The sequence below is a fragment of the Orbicella franksi genome, chromosome 6 (assembly GCF_964199315.1).
Source record: "Orbicella franksi chromosome 6, jaOrbFran1.1, whole genome shotgun sequence".
In the NCBI taxonomy this organism is placed as follows: Eukaryota; Metazoa; Cnidaria; class Anthozoa; order Scleractinia; family Merulinidae; genus Orbicella; species Orbicella franksi.
The window spans coordinates 29764319-29779955 of record NC_138150.1 but is presented as its reverse complement, the minus strand read 5'-3'; the positions used below and the strand labels follow the sequence as shown (position 1 = coordinate 29779955).

Below are 15637 nucleotides of genomic sequence, written 5' to 3'. Positions count from 1 at the left end.
GTTTCTGTCCACACAAATGAAAAGCCGGGGTTTTCAAATTCCTCTGCCGTTTAAAGAGCGCTCCGTTTTGTTGACGGATTAGTGTGGACCAAGAGATTATCATCATGAATGAAGTTAGATCTACAAGAAGAGTCAAATTTTAAGACTTTTTATTCATTATGATCAATAAGAAGCAGATTTTCAGACATAAGTCTACAGGGTGTTTTACCGGCAACCAAAACAGGCGAGGCTAACGTCAAGTTTTGAATAAGAACTGAATAAGTTCAGTTATATTTTACTTAATAGTCTCACATAGGTTTACTAGCTTAAAAATCTCACATTTATTCAGTCAGAGTAATCGCTGAATATGTAAGCGCGGCTTTCAGTTCTGTTTAGAAAGCTGAAAAATTTGCTTTGTGGCTCACGTTCTCCATAACACGCAGAAATTTGGACGGTTGAGAAATGTATAACGCACGTGCAGACGGAGCCATTGAGGAGCTCTTTAAACCTTGTGTTTGACCACCTTCTTATTGCCATAACCGTTGTGATTTGGTTAAACTCTCTTACTGCTCATAGCTGTTTGCATTGTTCGCAGTGCTATTTGGTAGAGACAATCTTTGTGCCTAATGGAAAGCAATCCAGAATCTTGATTAGATAACCTTCAAACGGATGTACTCCTAATTTCACTAATTTCAGGATTTTTGCGACAATTTTGCGAACTCGAAGAGTGCAAAGCCTTTAAAGAATGCTCTTGCCTCACTTGCGACGCACGATTCCCCTCCGCGTTTCGTCGGTGGTTACAAAATATCTTCTTTGCTGCTTCTCTAAACTTGGGTATTTTTAAAGCAAACAAGAAAGGGTTGACTAAAGAATTGCCATAATGTAGAACTTTAGTGGAGTACACAGCTACAAGGCTGACTGGCCGAAACATGTTGACTGTGTTCAAGATTATAAACGGCAGCCATGCTGATAGTGAGGCGATGGTTAAAATAGAAACAGTTACGTTCAACCGTCTTTCACGGCTTTGGTTCAAGCGCTTTGTACTGAAAAACAGGAGTTTAGCCCACATAACAATGTAAGCTACGCCGATAAGCAACAGCAGAAGACAAACCACGGGCATCCATGCGTACAACGAGATGTAATCGTTTCCTAAATAGATTCTAATACTTGGAATGATGGCGGAGATAATCCATAGGAAGAGAGTCACTGCAGCGTAACTCGCTGTTTTTATTGTTCTGTATTTGGTCGGGTACAGCGTGGCGTAGAGTCTCTCAAGAGCAATGGCGGCGAGGAAAGCAATCGACGAAATCCCCGAAAACATGTCAAGGAATATACTGGCAGTGAATAAGATGTCTTTGTATTTGAATATCCACAGGTCGTAATATCCCCCTAAGATGTAGACAAAGAGCGGTTCTGCAAAGGCTCCTACCGTGAAGTCAGCCAGCGCTAAGTTCATAAGGAAGTAATGGCGATGCTGTCTTCGCATGTCATGCGCTTTAGCAAAGACGGTCATAATGAACAAATTTCCTATCGTCACAACGACGGCTTCAGCAGCAAACATAGCACACCAGCCCTTGACTTTAGACGTGCTCACGTGACTTAGTGTTGCCATGACGACGAAGTTGTGGTGTGGTTCTAGCTGCGAAGAGTTGTTTGCCATGACTGTGGTGTCAATCTCTAGATCGCAAAGGAAATAATTAAAAAAAGTTAGTGTGGAAAGAGATAAATTAAAAATACATCTATCTTGAGTACGATTTGTTTTGACTGAACAAGCTAGTGGTAGAACAGGTCTCTAGTTTCAGAGGTTCAGAAGTTGTATCTTCCTCTTTACATTTCAGTCAAGAGCGGAAAAAAAACTCTGGTAGAGTCTTGAAGTCGTAGAACCTTAGTATTATTTAACCATTTGAGTGTCAAAAAGTAATAGGTTTTGCATCAACTACGCTACACTATTAGTGTCCCTTTCATAAACTCGCGCCACTTTTTCATCCAATCAGAAGTAAAACCAAAGCCAAACGTGACGCGTTTGCACTCGTTTTCCCGCGCTTCGCGTCAACTTCATGTAATTACTTCGAGTTTTGATTGGTCCACTGTATTGTCTGTGTCCTTTGTGATTGGCTAGAGTTATCACTTTGGTCTTGGTTTAAAGACTCAACTGAAAACCGCGCTATCAAAAATTTCAATATTTAGAGAGGACGCCACATCAGCCTTAGCTGGTTTTCATGCAGGTTCTCTATCCTGGTCGAATTGGAATGTAGAGATGTCGGTTTTTGTGGAGGGAGGAAAACCGCAGAAGCCGGAGAAAAACCCTTGGAGCAAGGCGAGAACCAACAAACTCAACCCACGTATGGCACCGGGCCGGAATCGAACCCGGGCCGCCTTGTTGGGAGGCGAACGATCTCACCACTGCGCCATCCCTGCTCCCCTATCAAAGTCGATGGAAACAACAGATAAGCATAGCCTAGTGTTTAACTCATACTAAACGTAGAATATCAATAAAACGATTTATTATATGGCTTTGGCTTGTGGCCGATATAACGCGCGCTCTGATTGGTTAATTGTCACTGAATTGTATGGCATTATTCTCCCGTAATGCCCACGGGCCGATTACGGACTATGCAAATTAGGAAGAGCCCGGTTCTGAAAATTCAAGCGCATTGAAGCGATGAAAGCCGATTAAAATCAGTACGAGAATATCATTAGCAAAACGTTTAGAGATATTTCTTTAATAAAATTTATATAGATGACTTACCAGTCGGTAACCTTGGCGGGCACTAGTGAAAAACAATCAAAGTTTGCCTAGTCTTAAGTAAAGCTAAAATCGCTAAGTAAAAAACACCATCGGCAGATCTGCCATGCATCCTGAGCAGAACACCACAAAGAAACTTATAAGTTATCATCTTAGTCACAGCAATTACCGAAGTATTGAACTCCGTCAAAGTTCTCGTCAAATAGATTCCCTCGCTTTGACACAAGCAAGTGTAAATCAGCTTCCAGGATCATCAGATGTAAACTATCGGGCGGTTTCTGTCGGTAGCAGTGTTTCTGATAACTGGAGACGTTCACAAGGCTTGAAATGTTCATCCATAAATCCCAGAATGAAGAAGGCGAAGATATGTTGTCGAAAGCGAATGCGAAGATCGAGTTAAGCTTATTTTGAGCAGTGCATTCTAAAGCGTTAGTATCTTCTTTCACCGAAAGACGGTTGGTTTGGACAATTTTGAAGCACTTGCTGTCTTTTCTATATGCGTTGACGTTTCGCCCCAAAAGTCGGAAAAACTTCCCATCAACTTGTGGTACCACGATACTAAAATACGTTTTTGAGGCTGTGACAGTGACTTCTCCGTAAAGAAATGAGTGTTTTTAACGGAATAAGTAATACAGTTGTGAAATTCACTGACCGTGTAGTTTTGCCCTAGGTTTGAGACGATGAATGAATCGGTAAACGCGCGCATCGCCGGATGTAAATTGACGACTTCCGCTCGAATGATTTTTCTCTTTATTGATGAGCCATATAATAAACAACTTAATAACCTCGACCGTTCGGTCGTTACTGGAAAATCTCAAACCTCGGCCTACCGTATTGACCTCGCTGTCGCTCGGTCAATACGGCAAAGCCTCAGTTTGAGATTTTCCCGTAACGACCTCACTCTCGGTTATTAAGTAGTTATTATTTGCTCTTCCGCATTTGAAGCTTGGAAATCTGAGCGCCCTCCTAGGGCCGACCATCTTTCGACACATGGCATCAGTTTATCCAATCAGATCACAAGTTTAAATGGTACAGGATTATATATACTAAAAAAACATCTAGAGAAATAGCTTGCTTTTCACGTCATCATTCATTGATGTACCTACTGTATAGGCAATAAGTAGCAGCTAGCCCTGGACATTTAACATAATTTCCTAGTTCTGCTTCGTCCCCAGGCGCCCCTCTCTGGTTGGAGCGCGGTGCCCGTGGTGTTGTGAGCCTGTTGCACCCGCAACGTAACCATAAAGCACCACACTCATTGTTTAGTGCTCTTCAAAGGACGAAACGCAGCGGCGACTGGGAACGAAGCAGACTAAGTTGCACGTTCCCTTCAGCGTTTGGCCATCTTTATCGTTTTATACGTGTCTGCTAGTCAATCCAGGCCGTAATAGGCGACGTAAAAGTCAAAAATCGTTGTTGTTGTTGCTGTCTTTTTTTTAAACATACGTTTATAATTAATTACTTTTTCGTAGAACTAATTGCATAGTTTGGTCGGAACATGTTATTGGAAGGACAACACCTGGCTCAGTTTTTCCTTAGTTTGACAGTCCAAGTGAGAATTGAAAAAATAAAAAAAAAACAATTCATTAACCGCCATTCATATATGATTAGAATTAAACACGTTTTGTGCCCCATTTCACCTTTACATTAAACGTAATTGTAGTTTATGGGTAAGAAACTAATCTGGACTATTTAATATCGAGTAGAAGCTCATAAAATCTTTCCTGAGCGATTGCTTCTGGCCTCACCAATTAGTTACTGACAAGTCAATGTAAATTTAAACTCTGCCTTTTTTGTAAGCCGGCCCTCGTTACTCGTGCCTACAACTACGACGTTCTTGACAAAGAGCCGGATTTCTTCCTGTTAATAATTCTTTTATGATTCTAAGTTTAAGTATATCTTCGGTCAAAATCTTTTCTTATTCTCAAAACTCTTACGATTAGTGTTTTTAACCAATTGTTGTATACTTTCAAGAGGTTCTTGAGTATGAAATATTGGTTCACAATCTTGATGATGAAATGATCCGCCATTACCGAGATTGCAATAAGATATGTGTTTTAAGTGTGTAAAATACAGCAATTTACAGTGAGCAAAAAATAAAAAAATAAAAAATAAATAGAAATAAAAATAGAGGAAAGGAAAACGGAAAAAGAGAATTACAAGAGATTACGTTTTTTTGAATTTCAGTCAAAAAGAAAAGAGAGAATTAAAAACCCCAGACTAAAAGATCACCATAAGCATGTTTACCTCGTTATTTTCGCGAACAATTCAAAATCTTCTACACGAATAGCAAAAGCTCATACCTTCGATGGAAATGGTTTTCACAATCCGGGAAATAATTTTCTCATTCACAGTTTATCATGTACGATCCTGCAAAAAGAAAGAGATAACATAAGGTTTCGTCGTGATCAGCGCTCAACTATGGAAATAAACTGTCTGGTAATTTTTCTTCCCTAATTTACTAGTACGTGCAGTGAAATTGAACATTTCGCAAAATACTGAGTACGCCGAAGAAATCGCGCCCAGTTCATTAACGGCTTTTTCCATGTCTTATTATTTCGCTTTTCAATAATTTTAGAGAATAAATAAGAAGACGAAGATAAAAACTATATGACTCGCATTCTTGATTTTACTTAATCGAAACTGCATTTACGGTGATAAAAGATCTTTTAGGCAAAAATTTCGAAAAAGCGGTATATGAATTAGAAAACATCAATTTTCACCTTTCTGTCTACTATGGTAGTCTTGTAAAATCGTGCTAAGTTTTTCAAATACGTTCTTTTAAGGAAAATCATACGGATGTGATCCTCCCTCTCCGACATCTGCCTTTTTGTGTGTTTGTGTTTTTTTATGTGCACCTTTCACATGAAATGAAAGTAAGTATGGCCCATGTTTAATTCAACCCGCCTTCGGAAATCACGCCAAGATGCTTGACAGATATTCAAAGATTATTTTCTAAATGCCAGCTGATTGCTGAATCGGTCCCATAAATGTTGTCTGTTCGTATTTGCAGGTGTCGAAGTGTTTAGATTTATTGTGTTTTTCCACCACGCTGAGGAGACCGACATTAAAAAGCAGTACACACATACGAATTAATGCAAAAATGACCTAAGGCGATAATTTTTAGGACGAGAAATGGTTCAAAATTTCCTTTCCTGTGTATAGGAAATGAATTTTCCTATTTTTTTTTTTTTGTCAATTAGAGTTTTTGTTTCGGCTACAAGGAGGCAGTATTGAAAAAAACCTACATGACGTCTCGAAAGAGCGTCAACCGTTGTAATAAATATTTTCAAATAGTTTTAATGTGTTTTGAATAGTTTCTAAATATGTTTCAGGTGTTAGCTATTTTCTCAGAGCCTTTGAGCGTGATTTAGAATCTCTGTGATTTTTTATTTTGTTAGCAGGTGAAGCCGTCTTCCTGGTGAACAGAAGATGCCTTCAATTTGACTGAAAAATCCCGACTCGAAATTTTGAAAATTTTCAGCGCTGATTGGAACTGATTTCTCATTAAAGGACAAGTTTCGACCGAAAATACGAATTGCATTTTTTTTTAAGCCAACCGGAATAAAATATCTTGAAACATCGAAGACATAATCTGTGTTTGAAGTGCATGCATTGCTTACAATAAAGCATTTTAACTCTGATCGATCGTCTGCTGTGTCAAGTAATTAGACGTTATCACTGCTATTTGCCAGACGCAGGGGCGCAATCAGTGCTAAGTTGGAAATTTCGGGAATTTTGAAACTTTTTCCATACGATCATAAATTAAGGTAAAGTCTGCACACGAGCCAACGGAGAACAACAGAGCGGAGCCTATCCCTGTTTCTGTATCATAAAGCGACTAAGAGTATTTCCACTCCCCCATGGATGGGATGCTAGTCTATCGCAGGGTCATCCCCCAGCATTAATTCGCCGGTACCCATTTATACACCTGGGTGGAGAGAGGCACTGTGAGAGTAAAGTGTCTTGCCCAAGAACATAACGTAATGTCCCCGGCCAGGGCTCGAACCCGTACCGCTCGGCGTACTAACCACGAGGCCGCTGCGCCTCCACTAAACAACAGAAAGCGGATCATGAAACGCAAAAATAAGGTGTTAAAAATAATTGATATGAGAAAAAAAAAAAATTATCAAACGTGGTAGATTTAAAATGATCAGATGATCTCCAAATCTAAATATCGACTAAATTCGCGGCACCTCAAGACTCCCCCTGACTAAAACAGATTTAACAACTCGTACACCTGCAGAGGCTGGTATAGAAAAAAATGTGCTGTAAGGAGACTAGCCATATGCACACGTGTTAAGGAATTGCGAGAGACTACATTGCTTCATCATAAGTGGAAGAAAATATTACTACTATTACTATACTGAAAATCCTCTGATATTCCCAGGTTAGAAACTTCCTTGGGAAAGAATTAATTGTATAATACCCTTGGCAATTCCAGGTTGGTGCTGAAATGTTCGCCAGAAACTCGGTTTTCGAAACCAGTGTAAAAAACAATCGTGTAAACGGCGGTACCCGTGCAATACCCAGTTGACTTCCAGGATCAACTCGCTATTTACAAAGTTAACTACCGCATCAGTTGGACGCTAGCGTCTTGGCATACCGCACTAACTGTTGATGCTTACACAACCGAAAACCATTGTAAAAGCAGTATTCCAAATGTTACTTTATTTTTTGAAACTAGCACATTTGATTTCCGCAAATTTTTTTCTCAATTTCTCAGTAAACTCTTTTTGCGAAATTGCGAACATTTGTGCCTTCCATGCATATTCGCGATGTTCCCGCGGAAATAAATCGCGATAAAGTATTATAAAGCGGTTAGGCCCAGTTCAGACGCCGTGCTTCTGCCGTGCCGAACTAAATTCAGGAATTAAGTTCGACAAAAGTACGGCAGAAGCACGGCGTCTGAATCAAACTTTTGAATTAAGTTCGGCAAGCAATTAAGTTCGACAAGCTCTGCCGTGCCACACGACTCTGGCGCGGCAGGGCTGTGGCTAAAAGTGGGGCGGAGATTTGGGGACTGGGACGTGGGACTTGGGACTCGGAGACTTGAGACTCGGAGACGTTGGAATCGGTGGCGTGGGAACGTGAGGACATGGGGACTCGGAGACTCGGGGACGTGGGGACTCGGGGACTCGAGGACGTGGGACGTAGGGACTTGAGGATTAACGGTTTTCCTGAAGTAAACATCAGCGTCAAAATTAGCATGGATACGGCACGGATGTTCAAGGATTGACAAAACACAGTTACTCACCAGGAAAGTCCTCCATGGCTGCCCACGAGGTTGAAACTATTTTGTACCCAGAACTCTCACGGTAAAATAGGCAAGGCCAAACCATGGGCGCTGGAAATCATCAGCTACTGGTCTGCTGACAAAGTCTCCAGCATATTAGATTACCTTTCACTTGACCGCCGAAAATTGTATTTTACAAATTCAGCGCAAAAATCAGGTGTTGTTTGTTTATCACGACCTCAAGTCCCTATATCCCACGTCCTCGAGTCCCCGCGCGTCCTCGACTCCCGACGTCCTGGCATCCCACGTCCCCGCGTCCCCGCGTCCCCGCGTCCCCGCGTCCCCGAGTCCCCGAGTCCCCGATTCCTCGAGTCCCCGAGTCCTCGAGTCCCCGAGTCCCCGAGTCCCCGAGTCCCCGAGTCCCCGAGTCCCCGAGTCCCCACCTCACCACGTTCCCGAGTCCCACGTCCCCGAGTCCCCGTGCCACTTTTAGTTACAGCCACACAGTAACGATTCAAACGTCGTGCTTCTTGCCGCGCTAAACAGAATTCATAAATTAAATTAATGTATTTTGGCGGGATTGCGTTCCCACGGGGAGTTAGGAGGAGAATTGTTGCGAGGCATCAGTATATCCTAAATTTGGTTCGACTCTGTCACGACGTCTGAATCAGAGTTGTTTTCCTGTCGTGCTATATTCGAACCTAATTGCAATTTAGTTCGGCACGACAAGCACGACGTCGGAACTGGGCCTTAGAATACCAGCGAGTTTTTGGACAATAAAGTGAGTTTCTAGATAGAAACGTATGTCTATTTTGTCGATAAGATCGAACCTGGGGGAATTAAAATGCGGAATTAAAAATGGATTTAATTATCGCGGCCGGTTCCGGCGTAATGAAGCTAAATTCAGCTGCAATGGTTTTCAAACTGGAAGGTTATGAAGCATAATGTTTGAAATACGCAAGAAGCGGTGATGATGCGTGTTAGGCTACCGGCACAGACAGTCAGCTCCATACTTCTGTTCGTAAGTGTCATTGCTTTGTTTTGTTGTTATCTTGTACTATTATACACATGATTTTACATAAGGTAGGGAAAACACGTCATCAGGAAAACATTGATTCATTCACCTGCAAATCTTATCAAAGGGTGCTGGTCTCATTTGGTTAAAATTTAAATGGAATATTTAAGCTATTTTTGTTTGTTTGTTTGTTTGTTTGTTTGTTTTTTTACCGTTTAAGTGTATGTGCACGCTTGAAATCCGAAAGCCAGGGTGTACAAACAATATAATGTGAGCTCATACAGACAAAATTAAAGACAATCATATAAAACTAAACCTTTCGGCCATTTGAAAGCACTGAACTAGTATCGACAAAAATATAAATTATTTAAAAATTCATAGGAAATCATTGGACACATGCTTAGTCTTAACCTGGTATCAGGAATTTATTTTGACTGCATGGTTTTTGGTATGGCTTTGTTTCCTAAATTGTTTTAATCAATTATTTTACTTTATACTTCAAAGCTACATATTTATGGTGAAATATCTTTCGTGTTCTTTGTGGATCTAAGTGCTTGTTTTCATTTTTTTTCTTTTATTATGTTTATGGCTTTGATAAATCACTATTGGAGTTTCATCGAAATACAGGCTTTTTCTAGAGGGCTTGACAATTTTTTTTTCAAAATCACTCGTCATTCTTGCAATAGAGTGTGACAAAAATAGATAGTTTATTCTAAATTTTCAGCGCTTTACCTAGAATCCGGTCGAAAGCAGTGAAGATCTTGTATGACAACAAGTGATCACCAAAATTAACTAATGTCATACGTCTCACTAATTATTCCGACATAGGTGGTGGATTAATCGAAGTTTTCATCTACTTTAATAAGCTACCAAATCTGAATCGTTTTTAATTTCTACCAGCGAAAGCAAATGCTACTCAACTTGATTTTGTCGCTATGTAAGTGTGAGTGTAGTGTCTGTTTGTCGTAATGAAGTGTATGTAGGTCTCAGGCTTAACTAAATTCTTAATTTTTTTATCATTCTTGACTATGGCGGTGTCCAACTAGAAAGCTCTTGCTTCTTTGGTCACCGTTCATAAATAAATTTTATTTCTTTACGGCTTAATATTTCTTAATATTTTACTGTTTTCATTACTTAACCTTATGAAATGTATGTAAATGCCCTTTATAGTGTAAATAAATGACTGGAATTAAAAACACTTACAGAACACAAAGTAGGTTCTGGTTTGTGTCTGTGGGATATATGGTTTGATGTTATCATTACGTCACATGGAGCGGAATCTTAAACTTTAAAACATCCTTAATTTCTTATCTACGTAGAGACGTAAAACGAGTCGGTACTAGGTCAAAAAATGACAAGACTACGATAATCGTAGTCTTGTCTACGATTATCTTAAATTCGATAATGCTATAATCTACAACTTTTTAGTCCACACGCAACTAGACTATGTAAACATAACGCCAGATAATTGATCAAATTTTGGGAAAAGAATTTTGTTTTAAAAAAGTAGACTTCCATCTTGGTCCATTCACGAGTTGCGACTAGAAAATTCCAGAACTAAAATAAAGCTGGTTAGCTGAAATTATCATATGCTAAGATTGAAATTTTAGCTTATTGAAAACCACTGAAGACTATATTTGAATTTTCAGTGGAAAAACACCTTGTATCTTCATTGAGTTGTTCAAGTTCAATTTCTCAAGACAAAATTTTGCTTTCTGAACAGAACGAGCAAAGACAACACTACTAGGCTATACGACTGAAGAGACGATCCAAGAAACTGAAAAAAGAAGTCAAAATAAAATCCAGTCTTGTCGTCATTGTCGAACGCTCTGATCTGTAAAAAATAAATTATTTCCCAAATGCAGGTTGGCACAGAAAAAGCGAAATGAGCTGCTAACTTTTGTACCTCCTATTTCTAAGAAGGAAAATATTGAGTAGCATTGCCTACCTTGTGTTTTGTGTTAGTTAGACTTTACCTTCGTGCAGAAGGACGAAAACATGGCTTTGGTAAGTGCAAATTTACATGAACCAAACTTGTGGTTTGGACGCCTAAAGTACGAGAGCGATTGTTTGTCAATCATTAGCAAATGAGCCAATGAAAGTAAAACATAAAATGATATTCATTCATCTTGGAATTTCGTGCAGTTTTCATTCGAAATTGGTAAATAATATTCCTGTACAGCGCAGCGACGGCAGCGAACTTCAAACAATTACAGTGCATTGTCTATCTCAAAACAGGTGTCCTTTTGAAAATAAGTTGTGATTCTAATACACAGAATTAAGAATGAGGTGAATTTTTATCAGCAAAGCAACATCCTTCAACCGCCCGCTCGAAAAACAAAAAAAATTAAAATTTGATGTTGGTAGAAGTAGGCAAACTTGACGGAAAGCCTTTGTCATTCCGTTCTAATTTGTGATTATTGTTTTCGTCTCAAACAGTGACAATGATAAGCCAAGTGTTTTGAAAGTTTTCTTTTTAAATCTTGGTCCATTGAATAAGTTCTGCCGGAAAAGCAGTTATAGAAAGTTCTATTTTTTTTTCTAAAATTCAAGTGCAAATCGATATCGTTTCATGGTTTAATATTTTACTATAACTAAAATGTTTACAAGTGAATATATGAAAGATCATATATTTTAATTGGGGAGAAAGCTATCAAGACGTGATTGATAATCGCAGTTAGACACACAGCAGTGCTCTATCTACTAAGCTATTCTACGGAATACGGTGAAAATAAATTTACTTTCACGTTTTCATTCGAATATAATATCCGATCGAAAGTTCTTTATGACACCGAAAATTAACTTCCATTAATGAAGTGTATTGGCGGTGCGTTTTCCAAGATTTTCCGAAGGCTAATCGACGTTTACGAACATTGCAAGCATTTCCGAAAATTTCGCGAACTCGGCCGAATATTTCCGTGCTCTAGCATATCTACGTAGCATATCTACGATTTTACCCGGTAGTGGATCTTCTAGTGTTTTGTTTAGGTTCGTAAGGCTGGATGCACAGGCCTACGAGTTGGGGGCGGATGGGGAAGGGGAGTGGGGGGGAGTAGGCTGCTGTTCCCTCCCAGGTTTGGAAGTTTTTAGAGCAAAGCGCTCATGATTTTGGCACTAACACTTGAGAGAAAACACTCCACTGCTGTTTGCGGGATTTCCAAAACTCACTTGAATAACTTTTCTGGTTACACTTACTTTTAACGAATCCTTGTGTGGTTAGACGCCTCCCCGGAGTTCACCGTAAGTGGTTTCGTCAGAGAAATGGTATTCAAGCAACTCGATTATTTTGAGACGCTTGTCTCTAATACTTTAGCTTCGGCAACGCGTCTATCTTGGAACACTCGAATGGCTTTGCTTCTGATCTACTGCGGTTCGCACCGAATGCCTCTAACGGTGTCTGATTTTATTAGATCGGGTCATAGAGGACATAGAGTATATGCGATGTTTAAAAAATAACTACTTTTGGAATTCCAAGAGTTACATTAGACGAGCCGTTAGACGTGTTAAGCAATTCGAGTAGGTCACTTGTATCCCGACTTAAACACTCCACCATTCGGGCAAGAAGGTCACTGCGCCCTCAGCTGTCCGAAGGTGTCCGTGCGCGTATGGCTTGGATGCCCTTTCCGCCCTATCGTTTCCTCCGTTAGTTAACACCTACAATCACAATCTTGCTTCTTACCGTGTTAGCAGACTTCAGGCAATTTCCCCCAAGACTCATTTACTTTTTGTAGACTGAGCCAAAACGTACAAACATGGCAACGAAATAATGTGCTCTTTAGATGTCTCTTCTCTATTTGCATATGTGCCACTTGACGAAACAATACATATTCGCCTCGACATGAGTTGTATTCTCTTCCTGATCTTCCGAAATTACCTCGTTCTGTGTTACAGAATCTATTGGACCTCGTCACTCAGAAAATCCAACAAGTTCGATAGCCCATGCTTCGACCAGATCGACAGCGTAGCCATGGATTCACATTTAAGCCCAGTTTTGGTTAATATTTGAAGTAAAATGAGTAATTAACGACAGATTTCGTCCTTCGCTTTGGTATAAATATTTTGATGACACATTTACCATGTTTGACACTGCTAATGAGTTTTTTTACGGTATCTAAACAGTCGACAAAATTGTAACAAATTTACTAATGAATTTGAACAACACAATGTGTTCCGTTTTTAGACATCCTTGTCAAACGCTGCCCGACAACACTTTTTCATGACATCCGTCTCCCGGAAGGACCGGTAGACGACGTTCACAGTCCTGTACGCTTAATGGCATTCATTTAGTCCATTTACACCTGGCAAGAACAAAATCAATCTCATCCGCCCGCTTACTTAACGTTAGTTCCGAATTTGCTACTCTTACCATCAACACGTTAGCAGTTAGCACGAACGACGTTATTTAACGATGTTTTGAACAGAAACAAAAACGCAGGTCAAGCAACTCTGCTCCTATAGCAGTGGCGGATCCAGACCTTGGGCTAAGGGGAGCGGGGGTGGGGGACGGTGTTTTGCTTACCCTGCCGGCTTTTCTCCCCTCTGTGACTTTTTCTTTCTTTACCCAAAATAAGGGAGGAGGGGTGCCGGGGCCTCCGGGCCCCTCCCCTAGATCCGCCACTGTACAGCTCAAAGAAAAGATATCATTATCTTGTTACCTTACTTTCTTCAAGCAACCAAATGAGGGTCTGCGAGGGATTTTGAGGAACAAGGGAACATGTCATAATTTGGGGGAACAAGGGGTGTCTATACTATTAAAGGGAACTTTGACAAAACATATTAGGGAACAATGGTATTTGTCAAGGGAACAAGGGAACATTCTGCCCATAGTCCCCTAGAGGCCCTCCCAAATCACGAAACGACTGAAATCTTGAAAACATACAGCGTAAAAAGAAAAGTTTGTATGGGAATGTGACAATCGTTTATAACAGTTCGTAAAGTGGGCAGCTCGAGCGGTGAAACCCAGTAATTGACTGATTAATAGAGAGGAAAACGGTGAAATTAAACCTCGCTGGAATCACTTTGAAACGGCTCTCAAACGCCACGGAAACACAAGAAGCCACGAAAGAGTCGAACTAACTGAGTAGTTCTTACGGATATCTTTTCCATATAGAGCGGTTTTCAATTGAGTGTCGAAGGTAATCACGCAAAAACTTTGGGTTTGGTTTTGGTTTTACGACACTCAATTAAAAACCGCTTTAATACAGCGTAATATATTAAAACTTCACGACTCCCAAGGAGCTTGGGATACCTGTGGTTTCTCAGGTTTTCCATATCTCGCCACATGGTAACCACTCTCCAGCGATCGTTTGTCGAAAAAAATCGCGCAACGTTTTTTGAAAGTGGTCACAATGCAACAAGCGCAAGGATCTTTAGGATCCAGTTGAGATCATACAGGAACAAGTTCAAGTTTTTACTCTCGCCAATGATGAATCAGATCGCGTAACTTAAGTCATGTAGTGATACAATTTCTTGACTCTGCAAGAATTAAGTAATGTTATTTTACCTCTCCAATATTTGGCACCTGCATGGTTAGGTTATAGCGAAGTTATTTCTACTTTGTGAATGGACGACTCTTGCTCTTATTTGCCCATAGGAGAGCCGAGCTCTCTATCGGAGAGCAACAGGGACTGCATAATAACCTAATTTGTCCTTTTCAACCTATTTGGTAGGTGGAAGCGAGGCCTCCCTTCGCCATGAAACACAAGTTATGTTGCAATCATTTCTTTTCAGTTCTCCACATTTACACGTCTAAACGAAGTCGCATTATTCTAAAAAGGCGTTTTTAACCTCTTAATTACTGAACGAATATGAATTATCATCAACGGTGTGAACAAAGTAGAAAACACTATTGTCAACGTAACCATTAATGTTAACACTGGATTTTGTTTTCAAAATTAATCGCCCTCTGTAGTAATTACCGGCTGACAGAGATGGGCGAAGTTTCCGATTGCAAGTCTTCAGGTATTGTGAAATTTGAACTCATTTAACCAACAGAAAAGCGAGAAAGAACTGTATGTCAGGCGGGCTAAAAATAACTATGCGTTTCTCTAGAACAAAGCTCAGGGTAATCTGGAATTTACTTCCAAATGGCACGGTATTTTGTAATCCGCTAAACTGATTTAATAAGTGAGCAAAGAATCTTACCATCATCATTCAGTCGTTCCAAGTTTGCGCGCCACTTCTCATTTTGTATTAAGTAACCTATGATTAAATTTCCGTGGTCATTTTGGATGTAGTAATTACGCGAACACAGAATGTGCTAAATTATGCATAGGCAGTCATCAGATAGTTATCAGGTTATCCGATTTAATGCACGTTAAGAAAAGCTTCAATCCGCTGGGAATCACTAATCTCTTCATCTCATTGTCATTTTAACAGGAGTTATTGAAATTTAAACATATGGTTAAAAAGCGAGAGCCTTAAATGGGAAACTGCAATGTAATTAAGAAGCCTTCAGGAAGACAAAAATATTGAAAAAGATGAAATTTTTTTTTTTTATGATGAATTGAGGCGATAATTAAGAAAAAAAAATTAATGGACAGTATGATATTCAGGAAAACCTTAATAAATATACGATGGACACCTTGTAAATAGCAGTAATATGACTATAGATAACCGATAGAAACTGGGAACTAGAGATAGAACACGTACAGGCGTTTGT

General features: G+C 39.9%; 1 protein-coding gene across 1 annotated transcript in view; it reads right to left on the bottom strand.

Moving 5' to 3' along the window:
• Positions 1-630: 630 nt before the first annotated feature.
• Positions 631-15637, bottom strand: part of LOC145489067 (adenosine receptor A3-like) — a 252168-nt gene continuing 237161 nt past the window's right edge. The window contains exon 2 of the mRNA XM_081467970.1: positions 631-3655. Coding sequence (XP_081324096.1) covers positions 641-1639 — 999 coding nt within the window. The 5' untranslated portion in view covers positions 1640-3655 and the 3' untranslated portion in view covers positions 631-640. The remainder of the gene's footprint in view (positions 3656-15637) is intronic.